The 13,819-nt window shown below is 33.8% G+C and overlaps 1 protein-coding gene across 1 annotated transcript; it reads right to left on the bottom strand.

Annotated features, from left to right (window-relative positions):
• Window positions 1-12,603: 12,603 nt before the first annotated feature.
• Window positions 12,604-13,533, bottom strand: LOC124078342 (olfactory receptor 4P4-like). The gene has a single exon (XM_046423094.1). The coding sequence runs from the start codon at window positions 13,531-13,533 to the stop codon at window positions 12,604-12,606; it is 930 nt and encodes a 309-aa protein (XP_046279050.1).
• Window positions 13,534-13,819: the final 286 nt, after the last annotated feature.

Raw genomic sequence — 13,819 nt, 5'->3', positions numbered from 1 at the left:
GGACGATTCATGGGATGTAACGAAAACAGACTGAAAGGCTTCCTTGAATTTCACCACATGGCTTATTGAAATGTTACTGCTACCTTGAAACCTTCAAAATGCATTAACCTTCTCTGTCTTCTATCTAGCAAGCATGTTTGTAGGACCCTATTTGAGAAAAAGTTTATTGTTCTCTGGATGTATGCAAAACTCATACCTGCTGTACATTTTTCTAGGTTTTCTTTTTGTGTGTGTGTACATATTGTCTCTATTCTATTTTATTTCTTGGTTCTGTGATTAATTTTGTTATCTGGAATCAGAGTAGAACAGGCAGCTTGCAACCCCAATGAATATTGAGGGTCCTTATCACCAGGTATTCTGGATGACTATATTCAATGAAGCCAGTTCCAGCCTCCAAAAGTAATTTTAAAGCAACCCAAATTTCTACTAATACTCTCTTATATTCAGAGAATATTATCAAATATCCGGGACAGAATAATATTTCCCAAAATACTCATTTTTACTCTGATAATAACCAGTAGCGTTCTTGAGATTCTCATGTTCCTCAGCTTTTTCCACAGTGCCCAATGAAAACCTATTGTTTTGATCTAATGCACTTCCTGTCATATATACATCAATTGTACCTTTCTTCCTAAATCATGTAGTATATTGGTTGGGGGCACACATTCTGGATACAGATCTGATTACTAACCATTAACATGGTGGACAACATTATCTTATATAACACAGAGGTATAATAATTGTACATCACTTACCATGTTATTGAGTGTTGCATGTGAATGGTTAAAACACTGCCTATAACATAAAACTTGCATGATACATATAGGTTATTTTATTGCCTCATGTTCTGCTTTGATCAGAAAAGTTACATTTAGATGATGTTTTTCCTGAGCAGAAACAGGAGCATGTACACATGGGGGTAGGTGGGGAAGAACACTCACATGTTTTCATTAAGTTTTTATTAGAGGTTATATGAGAATTTTTCTCTTGGAGCTGCATGCAGGTAATATCACTTGAACTAAATGGGTGAAGTGTTCAGTTTTGTTTTGGGCATGGCAAATGTAAAATCTTTTGCTTGTGACAATTAAATGTCCCCCTGTATCAAATTCATCTAATATATGACATGACTCAGAGCAAAATTGGTCAGGATTATAGAGAAAATCAAAGTTTTACAAAACTCTAGTAAACACGTAAGGAATTGCAAGGAATTTATTTTCAAGCAAAAAACAGAAGAACCACTAAATAATATGGAAATTGTTGAGAGTTTCTAGGATGGATGAAGCATATAAAAAGAAAAACAGCATTCTATCCTGAGACTCCTTCTTGCTGAAAGCTAGCTCAGTCCTTGTCCCCTATGCCAATCCAATAATGAGGACATGGTTCTGAGAAAATGGAAAAAGGTTTATTGCTTTGCTAGCAAAGGAGAAACACAAGAGACTCCTGTCCTAGAGGCTGTGATGATGTCCTAGAGGTTGTGATTCTGCCTATCAGCAGAAACAGGGGGCTTTTAAAGAGGTGATTCAAAGGCTACATTCATGTGTTTTCTGTTGAAATTGTAATTAACTTGTTAATTTTGGAGAAAGCCATTTTTCAGATATGGTACCATCACAATGTCTGAATTACTTATTCCTATGGTGAGTGTGAACTAAAAGACAGGTAACTCTGTCTAGGATAAGGAAGAAGGTAATCTTGTGTCCCTGAAATTAGGGAGAGCTAGAGATTGGGTAGAAGCAGGGAGAGAGGAAGAGAAAGACGCATATCCATTTTAAAAATAAGTTGCAGTGGCAGAGCAACAAGGGCTATATTCAAAGTGAGAAACTGATGTGACTCCATTTTTGAGAAACCAGCCTCTACCTCAGAGTAAAGCCTGTCCAAGGAAGGGGGCATGACCCTTGTCCTTGGAAAGACCCACAGATTACTCCTAGGCACATTCCCACCCTGCTGAATTGTTTATCTACAAATAACAGGAGAGATTTGCAGTGCCAGTTGTCCCTGACTCAGTTAGGCTAGGTGAGGACCCATAGCAACCCCCTAGCAAGCACCAATCAGCAAGAGACAGGGAAAATTCCTGGGATGCCAGATGACCCTCCCAGTAGTTTATGGTGGTTGATAACATGTTGAGAAACCATGTAGTTCAGCAAGTACTCCCCTCATGGCTTAAACCAATCAGTTCAAATGAACTTGTACTAACCAATCACCCTTACCTAACTTGTTGCCACCAGTGAATGTGCTAATCATGTTTTAGAGTTGTTTTATGGTTTTCCTGCAGTGTGTGATGATTGCTAAGAGATGCTGTGATGCATGTGAAGTTCCTGCCTTCCACAAGAGTGTATAAAACTGCTGCAAACCCTGGGCTCAGGGCCTCTCATCGTGATCAGTTGCTATGTGCGTGGGGAGATCCCAGCTAGCTTTCAATAAACACCTCTTTGTTGCTTACATCAATCTTGGTATCTGGTGGTCTTTTGGGGGTCCCCAACTCAAGCATAACAAAAAGCATAACAAAAGCATAAAATGGACTGTTCTGTCCTGAATAGGCCCTAAGCAGCATAAAGCAAAGACCAGCATCACAGCCCATATGGGGAAGACTTCATTATTGTGTACAATAAGCATTTTGCCTCTATGTAAGAAGATGTACTTTTATTACCAAAAATAATATAAATAAATAAATAAATAAATAAAATTAAAACAAATATTTATTTCTTATTTTTATTCTTATAACAAATGTTTTAAAGAGGGATTATTAAAACATATAGAGCAAATGTGGGAAACCCAATCAATGATGGAAACTTTTATCCTTTTTTTCTTTTTTCTTTTTTTTTTTCATACCGGGGATTGAACTCAGGGGCACTCAGTCACTGAGCCAGATCCCCAGCTCTATTTTGTATTTTATTTGGAAACAGGGTCTCACTAAGTTGTTGAGCACCTCAATTTGCTGAGGCTGGCTTTGAACTCATGACCCTCCTGCCTCAGCCTCCAGAAATGCTGGGTTTATAGGCCTGAGCCACCATGCCAGGCTAATACATTTCTATCTTTAATCTATTTATTTGTGCATTGGAGTTCATCCATTTAACCTCATGGGACATCTCTTCATCAGTTTCCCTATCTCTGCTGGATCATTGATATTGGTCTAAAATTGCAGGGAAAAAATGGTCTGAGCCTTTACAGTTTGAGAAATGTCTAGAGTAGCTCTTCCATTGAGGTTATTCATATAACACTGACCTTATGGAGAGTAATTTTAGAGACACAGTGCTTAATTTATACAAAAGAATAGCAGTGACAATCAAGTCTGTCCATAGAAATGCAAATTATTTCCAGGAAATGCAATTGATTGCTCCCCTCTGTAGGTTTACCAATTGTGTTAGTCTGTTAGTAATTCTCAAACTCATTTTGGCATTTTTTATAAGACAAAAATTGTGTAGTTATTTGTGTTCTTTCTGAACTAACCATAATATCTTCTTGATTTCTACCTTAAATTCTCACTTACATAAAATCTTTCATATATTTTATTTGTATAAGAACCATTATTATGTCCTCTTTTTAAAATTCTTTTTTTTTTAAATTTGTTCTAATCAGTTATACATGACAGAATAGATTTTGACACATTGTACATTATTGGAGCACAATTTCTCATTCCTCTGGCTGTAAATGAAGCAGAGTCAGACTGGTAGTGCCATCATACATATATCTAGGGTAATAATATCCATCTCATTGTACCATCATTCCCACCACCACATCCCCTCTGCCCCCCTCACTTCCCTCGGCACAATCCAAAAGTTCCTGCATTCTTCCCTAGCTGACCTCCCCCATTGATAATTTTTATTCTGATAGGAGTGAGATGAAATCTTAGAGTAGCTTTGATTTGCATTACTCTAATTACTAGAGGTGATGAACTTTTTAAAATATATCTTTGTTGATGTATTGTATTTCTTCTTATGTAAAGTATGTGTTCAATTTCTTAGCCCATTAATTGACTGGGTTATTTTTTATTTTTTGGTATTAAGTTTTTTGAGTTCTTTATATATCCTGTAGATTAGTGCATTTTCTGAGGTGCACTTGGTAAGGATTTTCTCTCATTCTGTAGCTCTCTTGTTACCTCACTGATTGTTTCCTTTGCTGAGAAGAAGCTTTTTGGTTTGAGCCCATATCATTAATTGATTCTTCATATTACTTCTTGTGCTTTAGGAATCTTGTTAAGAAAGTCAGTTCCAAAGCTGACGGGTGAAGAGTTGAGCCTACTTTTTTATGTTATTAGGCATAGGCTCTCTTTTCTAGTGCCTAATTCTTTGCACTATTTTGAATTGAGTTTTATGCAGGGTGAGAGAGGGGGGGTTTAATTTCACTTTGATATGTTTGGAATTACAGTTTTTGCAGCATCTTTTGTTGAATAGGCTATCTTTTGTTTAATGTGTTTTTTGCAGCCTTTGTCTAGTAGGAGATAACTATATTTGTGTGATTGTGTACCTGTGTCTTCTCTTCAGTGACATTGGTTTATATTTCTATTTTGGTTCCAAAGCTATGGTGTTTTAGTTACTATAGCTTTGTAAGTTTAAGTTTTGGTATTGTGATGCCTCCTGTTTCCCTGTTCTTGATAAGGATCGCTTGTTTTTGCTATTTTGGATCTCTTATTTTTTGAAATAAATTTCATAATTGATTTTGAAGAATGAATTGGAAAATCAAATACAAGGGGCTTATAGGACACCAAATTTACAAAGTTACAACAGATCTACACCAAAGCATATTACAATAAAAATGCCTATCATACAGAATAAGGATAGAATTCTATATTATTTAGGTCATTCTTTAATTCACAGATTACTTTGATTATGTATATTCTGAACTCCTTCTCTGACATTTCATCAACTGTGCTGTCCATTGGTTCTTTTATTGTAGTACCCTGGTTTGTTTGGGGCACTTTCCTCCCCCCCCCTTTTTTTTTCATGTTGTCTGCCGCAGTCCGGCTGCAGCAAAATAACCGGGGGGTGACGAATAACTTGTGTACATTGATACAGCAGGAGTAGGAGCCGTTTATTGTAGGACAGGAGCAGTATTTATACATTCCACACAGCGTATCTAATTAGTATAAACTAGATACATCAGTCAACCAATAAGGAATCTCCACACTTAATGGCTTGTTTTTGTTACTTCTCAAACCACTCCCTCAGGCATTTTGCCAGGTACCATCCAGACTTGTTTACGAACTCTAACATTCCCCTGGCAAAATGCCAGGTGTTATTTTGACTTGTTTACAGACTCTAACAGTTGTCTATGTGTCTTCCTTTCTTGCTGTGTGGATCAGAGGTATTACAGCTTCTACCCTATAATATTGTAGTATCTCTGCAGATTATCTGTACCTCACCTTGGTGTTGGGCTTCCAGACCTTGCGGTGTGTCTCATAATGGATGCTACTGCAAGTATAGGTGGTGGCAACAATAGCGGAAATAACTGGAGATAGTAGTGGAGGTGTCTCAAATTGATGCAAGCTCTTTCAGAGATGGGGCTGAAAGGGTGGGCCTTACATTGGCTTTGGGGAGTCTGTTCTGAGATGCAGCTGCTTCTAGGCCCTGTCTGTTGTCATAAGGTGGAGACCACTGCGTGGAGAAAACTATGGGGATGTCTGCAGTATCCCAAGATAGAAGTGGGTTAGGCCTGGGCTCCAAGGTTGGGGGTGGCAGATCTGGGCCTATCCTGGGCTAGGCTCCCATGCAGGTAATCATTGGAATTTTAATAGAAATTGCATTAAATCTGTATAGTGCTTTCAATAATGTGGCCATTTTCTAGAACTAATAAATGAATTCAGCAAAGTAGCATGTTATAAAATCAACACCCATAAATCAAATGCATTTTTATACATCAGTGATGAATTTTGAGGAAGAGAAATTAGGAAAACTACCCCATTCACAATAGGTTAAAAAATACTTGAGAATCAATCTAACAAAAGAGGTGAGAGACCTCTACCATGAAAACTACAGAACACTAAAGAAACTGAAGAATACCTTAGAAGTTAGAAAATTCTTTCATGTTCTTGTATAGGCAGAATTAATATTGCTAAAATTGACTATTTTCTACACTTGTCCAAGACAAAACATCATTTGTCCCTACTTTCCCTTCCCTATTTCCTCACTTCTGATTTCTCCTCTTCTGTACTCACTGTATCTTATTTCTGTCATCACAGTTTAGTTTTAAGTGGAAATCTTCCCCTCTATCATTATCTCTCCTAAGTGACTGAAGCTGCTCTTATGAAGGTTGTCAGTGATTTTCATGTTGATAATTTTACAGGCTTTCAGAAAATTATCCCTCCTTTTCCCTAAGACATTAACATTTTCACTTGGCTTTGGGGTTACACCACACTCTCTTAATTTTCTTGCTAAATGTACTAAAACTTCTCTCAATTTCTTATCTGGGCTCTTAGTTATCTCAGCAAATTCTCTATAATAGAATATTTGAGAGCACCATTTTATTTAATTTTTTTAATGCATACACTCTCATGATTTGAAGTACTCCCAATGTAAGATGACTCCAGGATTTTTGTTTCTCAACTCAGAACTCTTCTTTCAACACTCATATTTATAACTCCTCAATGAGTTTTTGTAATACCTCCTGTCCAGGCTCCCTTCTGAACTTGCCTATACACCTTTTGTTTTAAAATTAACAACTTTTTTAAATTTCAAGGTTTAAGCCCCAGAATGATCCACATTGTTTGGATGCCTCTTGCCTCTATGCAGACTGGTCCTGCTAATTTCCTCCTCCTTCTTTCTAATCACAATCATTTGTCTTCTCAATTTCTTAAATGTGTCCTTTGTGTCTTGCCCTGGAAGTTTCTTCTCTTGTTCTTTTCTTCTTCTTCTTTGACTAATCAATTTATTTGCTTGGCTTTGTATGCAAAGTTAACTTTTCAGGGAATTCTTTTCTGGTTAACCTATATAAAATTTCCACACAATTCACATTGATACTTTCTCTCAATAAACTTATTAGTATCTAATATATGTGTTATATAGTTACCTGTTTAGTGATTGTCAATAATTGTAAATAATAAGCTCAAAGAAGGGAGACAATCAGTGATTTTTCACCCTGTAGAATAATGGCTGGCATGTAGTAAATTATTGATAAATATTCAGTGAATAAATAAATGTTAATAAATATACCGACAAATATTTCTAACAGAATATTATCTAAAAGAGGGGCATATTCTCATGCACACATTATAGGTACTTAGAAAAATGTTCAGATCCAAATTTTCCTTTAAAAGTTCTCTATTCAAAACCAATAGTTTGTAGTTTAATAAAAATAAATTTATTATAGAACATTGAGAAACTATAATAACCAGAAAAGTTATTCATAATTTATGCCTAAAGCAACACTTTATGGTTCTGTGGTGCAAGAAGGCAAGCCCTCTTTTAGGGTTCATATTTTTTGAAGTATTTTAGATGTTGCCATCAACTCATCCAGATTTCAACTACAGTTTTACTACTATTAGAACTGTGAAATTATTAGTACTGGCAATTCACCAGTCTTCTCTAGAGCTAGGCAGCTTTCTGGCACAGCCATGACCCAATGGAACCTAGATACAGTTTGTTGTAGAATTTTGGGAAACTTTTACTTCCCAACTAACTTTTTCTTTTCTTTTTCTTTTCTTTCTTCATTCCTCAAACTTGGATATTAGTTATGGCCATGAAACCTGGAACAGTCATTTTGCAATCATAAGGAAATAACCTCATGAAAAACATGGTAGAGCAATAATTCACTAGAGATCTTGATCTTGGATCAATGATACTAACAACTGTTGCAGTGATTGCGACATTAAAAAATTATATCATCATTTCATATAGTCCCTTTGTCACCCTCACTCACAGAACACACAGGGTCCTTTTTCTGCTACTTAATAGATGAGCCAGTCACTAAGACCCTAGAGGCTTGAGTGGAGCTTCATTACTATAGTAAATCTATAATGTACATAAAATCTCTCAATAATCTTTAAATAAAAGTTATTGTTTTGTAGTAACTAAGACATTATGTAAATTGATTTTATCAAGTCTCTCATGTCTGAAAGCAACTAATTTTGAAATATGGATTTGAGTGTAATAGAGAAAAATCGGTTTACTCAATGCTAGTACACATATTTTTCACTAAACTTATCTAATATACAGATTGAAGAAATGTCAAAGAAAAATTGCATGAAAAACAGAATAAGTTTTATTATTTTTATTTCACAGTCTGATATTATTCCTGCAAAATAAAACATTAACTGAACTGGATCCATGATATCAAAATCAAATAGAAATAATCATTACCCTCATGCACAGCACAGGATATATATTGTACATATATTCTGTACATTATGTGTGTGTTTGTGCACATTTACATTAAATATATATATATATATATATATATATATAAACCATATATATATATATATATATATATATATATATGGTTTAATAAATATACTGACAAATATTTCTTACATAGAATATTATCTAAAAGAAGGGCATATTCTCATGCACACATTATAGGTACTTAGAAAATTTCCAGATCCAAATTTTCCTTTTCATATATATAATATATACACACATATATTCTGTGTAGTGTTTGTATATACACTGTGTATTGTGTATGTGTGTGTGATGCAGGTTTAAAGGCTTTGATTCCTTGTTTCCACCCACTCACTCATAAAAGCAACTGTGACTAGACTATGATCTCACTGAAAATGGTCTAGAGGGCATGTAATGTGTAAGGTGCTTTGTGATTGTTAGGAATTTATCTTTTCAACTCAAAAAATCTATCTGTGATAACACAGCTGTGTGACTTTGGACACAATCCATGTAATGTTCCAAGTATATATGTTATGTATTATACATTATATATTTTGTTGTAATAGTTGCTTAATGTTCCAATTATATGATATGTGTTATATATTATACATCATATATTTTGTTGTAATATTGTTGCTTTTGTCATTAGGATTTTGGAGAATTTAGATGTGTTTTCCATAGAAGTTAATCAAGTTGGCCAATAGAATTTGTATTTAGGCCTCTGACTTTGACATTCAAATCTTCAAAAACTTTGCCACATTACCTGTCCACTGGCAACAACAGGAGGGGTTCTGTTATTAATAGTAACCTAGTGAAAAAACCACAGGTGTTTGGATCCTTCCTTATCTAGGGCCACCTATTGGTGAGAAGAGAGAAGTACAAAGGTTGATGATTTTCTCTGAAGGTGACTATGAACTGAGGCAGAAATTTCTTTTCTGAGAGCAAAGCTGTGTCTTTTTTACCGTTTCCTTTTGGAAAGAAAGAAGAAGTTTGACAAACTTTTGTTGTGCCCATTTTCCCTGCTCCATTCCCTAAATACCAAAATTTGCCACTGGAACTACAACTTGGATTCCCAAATAGTATTAACAAAGTGTGTCCCCCAAAATTTTGTTTTAAATGAATTGTTTTAGTAGTATTGTATTCAGTAGTATATGTATTGTTACAATTAGTTTTTCTTTTCATCCCTCAACAATTGTGAATTTTATGATAAATATGTAAAAGAATATAGGTGTAATGATTTCATGGCACCACAATTACATTTAACACATAAGAAGGGTGGAATACAATATATTTAATTTAAATATTTTTAAAATTTACAACTACAAAAGATTTGTTGCTGTATTAGTAAAACTGTGTCAATCACAGCTAATTTTCACCTCCAATGTTTCCTTTGGGCTCATTCAATATTCTATATTCTTACAGTCTGATAATTTCATCAACTCTGAAGTTGATATCTTGCCCACACAATGTAAGTGCTCATTAGCTGGAGAAAGTACTCCTTAAATACAAGTAACTAAGGATAGATGATTCATCATATAATATCAAATTATAATAGATATGATTTCTAAAATTACAAATTTGAAACCATGATATTTTGTAAAATCTTTTTGTCTATACTCATATCCTGAGCAATACAGGTCAATTTATTTTAAATTTATTTGTCAGATATATTAGAGCTGTCAGATACTATGTTAAAGAATGGAAAATAAATAGATACATAAAATATAAACAGAAACATAAAATTTTTAAATAATTAGCCATTGGATAATCTCAATTCTGTAACTTTGAATGTGCACATGATACAAATTTTAATTATATGCTGTTAATAAGATTTTATGGCTCCTTATGTTCAAAATAAATGATAATAAGACTGGGGTTCTGGCTCAATGGTAGAGTTCTTGCCTATCATGTGTGAGGCACTTGCTTCAATCCATGGCACCACATAAAAATAAATAAAATTATTGTGTTCATCTACAACTTAAAAAAATAAAAATATATTTTATAAGTAAATGATAATAAATTATATGGATTGTTGCTAGAGCTAATTTGTTCTAGAATGAGCAGAATTTTCTTTCTAATATTCCACAAGATTATATGATTTCAGGGAGAATAAAACATTAATGGATATGTAAGATTCCCATAGGTGAAATATAAGCACAGCAGTGCCTGGCACTAAGGAGATCTAGTACTCCTCTGGATTTCACACTAGCTCTGTAGCAGGAGTGACTCAATCAGGGGATCAGTATAGATGCAAAGGCAGCCCTTCTTCTGGAAAAAGGACAAGTGCCTGGATCAGGAAAGACAACTGGGAATTGAGAACCAAGTCACAAAGCTAAGACAGGTTGAGATTTACAAGACATGCAAGAAACAGATAATTGTAACGTTAGTAATTACTTAATGCAGAAATAAATAAGTAAAAAGTCATTAGTGGAAACTGAGATGTAAATAGATTTCTTTCTCTGATAGGTACATGGAGGTTGAACTTAAAGTTTTGACCATTCAGACATCACTATTTAACTATTAATGCATAATTGCTAATGACATAGGTGAAGGCTCTAAATTTGTGAGAATAGCATACACAAACAGAAAATACTTCTTAAAAACATTTTAATTTTTTTTTCAGGAAAAAAATGCACATGATGTTTTTTTGTGACTGGCTTTCTTAAATATGAAAGAACAATTTTTTTCTTTTGTAAACAATTAAATCAAAATTGGTAATCATGTAATTCATTTCAGTATACTCTTTATCAACCTTTGGATGAAAAAAATGTGTTTTTATTAATTTTGCAGAACATAAAATTTTATCATATTTAGTAACTAAAGTGGCAGTTTGTAAAATTTCTTTATAAGACTTACATAATATTTTAACTCCTTTCTTCTTTTCTCTGTTCTTTGTCCTTATGTTACAATGTTTCAAGGATGGTTTTAAACTATTGCAGTGTATTCTAACAGTCCTCAGAATCTCAATTATCTTACTCTTTCATATAATCATTTAATATAAACCCTTCTCCATAATATCTGCTTATTTTCCTAAAAAAACAACATTGTTTCAATACTATTTAGGATGCAGAAACAACTTTGATGAAATTTTCTTCTGGTTTCTCTAGAAAAATCTCTCAGAAATCTCTTTATATTTGCAGGATGATTTGCTTAATCTATTGGGGCATAACTTTTTTTAACAGAAATGTATTTTTCAGCACCAAATTCAATTGAAGGTACAGAGATTTCCTATATACACTTTACACAGGCAGAGCCCTTCGAAATTAATTTCATTGACTAACAATATGCATGTAAGTTTCCTCCATCTATTTTAATGCCTTGACCCATTGCATATTACTATTGAATAATCATCCAGTGCCGGTTTATATCAGTGTTTTTGTTTTTGTTTTGGAGGTGGTTTGTCCATATAATTAATGAAAGACAAATTTGATTCTTTCAGTTTGGGAGAATTATAAAGTTGAATATTGTAAATATAATTATGCAACCACAAGATAATTTGCATGTTGCTTTTTTAAAAATTAATTTGTGTGTTTCTAAGCAATTTTTTTTCTTTCATGATATCAGGATAGTTCTTTGGATGAGACCCAATGCCTAGCCATTTGTATATCTAATTTAACCATAAATGGGCAGGATAACACATTTTATAATAAAGTTCTTTAGGATTTATGGGAAATTCTATAACATTTGGGATAATACATGCTAGTCAGTAACAGTATTTTCAGCATTCACAATTATTGCCTTCTTCCTTTCACTAGTTATCCTTATGCTTTCAATGGAAATTCAGGAAATTGGAACCCATAGATACACTTCATAACATAATCTACTTGGCTGATTTTGTTGTTGCCCAAGTGATTTCTGATTGTGTCTATATGATGTGAATGTGAATGTCCTATCAGAAACTAAAAGAGAGCATTTCAATCATGTCTCAATTTCCCTACTACCACGAAGTATGTGTCATTTTATGTTCCAACACCAATGCCCATATCTTTAAAAGAAAATTATCATTTTAAACATTTGTATAATATAACTTATTGCTCAAGAACCACCTAACTTGTTTTAGTTCAGATGATTTTTGTGAGCAAGTAACTATAGCTGTGTCATCTCAAAAATCCACAAAATTTAAATTTTAACATTTTTATTAGGTTTGATTAATATTTCAGTACTTATTTACATGTCTACATCCTAATGATGTCATTCATTGTGTTAAAGATCTTTGACAGAGTTTCTAGCTGCTTAATTTACATCTAGTCCTTTTTATTTTATAAGTGAATAGCTGATAATCTTTCAAGTAACTTTATGTTTCCTTTGAGAACAGATTATGAAACCAAACTTTTCTCATGGCATTTTTCATCTCAGTATTTCTCAAAGTATATATCAAGGGATTGAACATGGGAGCAATGATTGTGTAAAATAATGCGACCACTTTATCCTCAGAGAAAGCAGTAGGAGGTCTAAGGTAGGAAAATATTGCAGGCCCAAAAAATAAGACTACCACTGAGATATGAGATGCACAGGTAGAGAGGGCTTTGCGTCTTCCTTCAGCTGAGTGATTTCTTAAATTGAATAATATGATGGCATAAGACAGAAATAAAATAAGAAATATAACTAATAGTATCACGCCTGAACCAACAATCACAAAGATACCATCCACATAGGTATCAGTACAGGCAATTTTTAACAAAGGAAAAATATCACAAAAGTAATGATCAATTTCATTTGGACCACAGAAGGGCAACTGCATTGTCATGGATAATTGAAGGAAAGCATGGGCAACCCCACCAGCCCAGGCAGCTAAAATTAGGAAGTTGCATTTGGTCCTGTTCATGATAATCATATAGTGGAGAGGTTTGCAGATGGCAACATAGCGATCAATGGCCATGGCTGTAATAATGAAGATCTCACTGCTGCCAAAGAAGTGCATGGTAAAGACCTGTACCATGCAATAACCATAGGAAATGGTTTGAGTTCCCTCTAGCAGGTCACAGATCAATTTGGGTGTAACACTGGAGGTATAGCTGATATCCATAATTGATAACTGGCTAAGGAAATAGTACATGGGTTGGCAGAAAAGAGGGCTGCATAGAATGGATATGAGAACCACAAAGTTTCCTACCAGCAGGGCAATAAAGCAGAGTAAAAAAAGCACAAAGCAAAATATTTGCACGTTCCTGTCATCAGAAAGTCCCAGAAGAATAAATTCTGAGATGTTTCTCTGGATTTCCATATATTAAGTTGGGTGTATGTTTTGCACAAATAAGTTTAATATCTGAAAGAAAGAAAAAAAAAAAGAAATTTAAGTGAAAAATGAACAACCTGATTTCCATACTACAAAATGTACTAAAAATTAAATTAATATGAACAGAATCATAAACGTTAAGTAGTGTATATTTATAAACAATTGGTGTTTCTTATTTATTATATGTCATTTTTATAGACTTAATTTTGAATAGATTTATTATTGGCTAGCAGAAATAATTATGTATTTTTCTCAGTTTTACTTTTAAAATAAT

Source organism: Marmota monax, unplaced genomic scaffold (genome assembly GCF_021218885.2).
Source record: "Marmota monax isolate L192 unplaced genomic scaffold, Marmota_monax_Labrador192_F-V1.1 WCK01_AAM20220418_F8-fsc00441, whole genome shotgun sequence".
Lineage (NCBI taxonomy): Eukaryota > Metazoa > Chordata > Mammalia > Rodentia > Sciuridae > Marmota > Marmota monax.
This window is presented reverse-complemented; position numbering and strand designations above follow the sequence as displayed.

Coding starts and splice junctions, on each gene's coding strand:
- LOC124078342 (XM_046423094.1), bottom strand. CDS start 13,533: ATGGAAATCCAGAGAAACATCTCAGAATTTATTCTTCTGGGACTTTCT.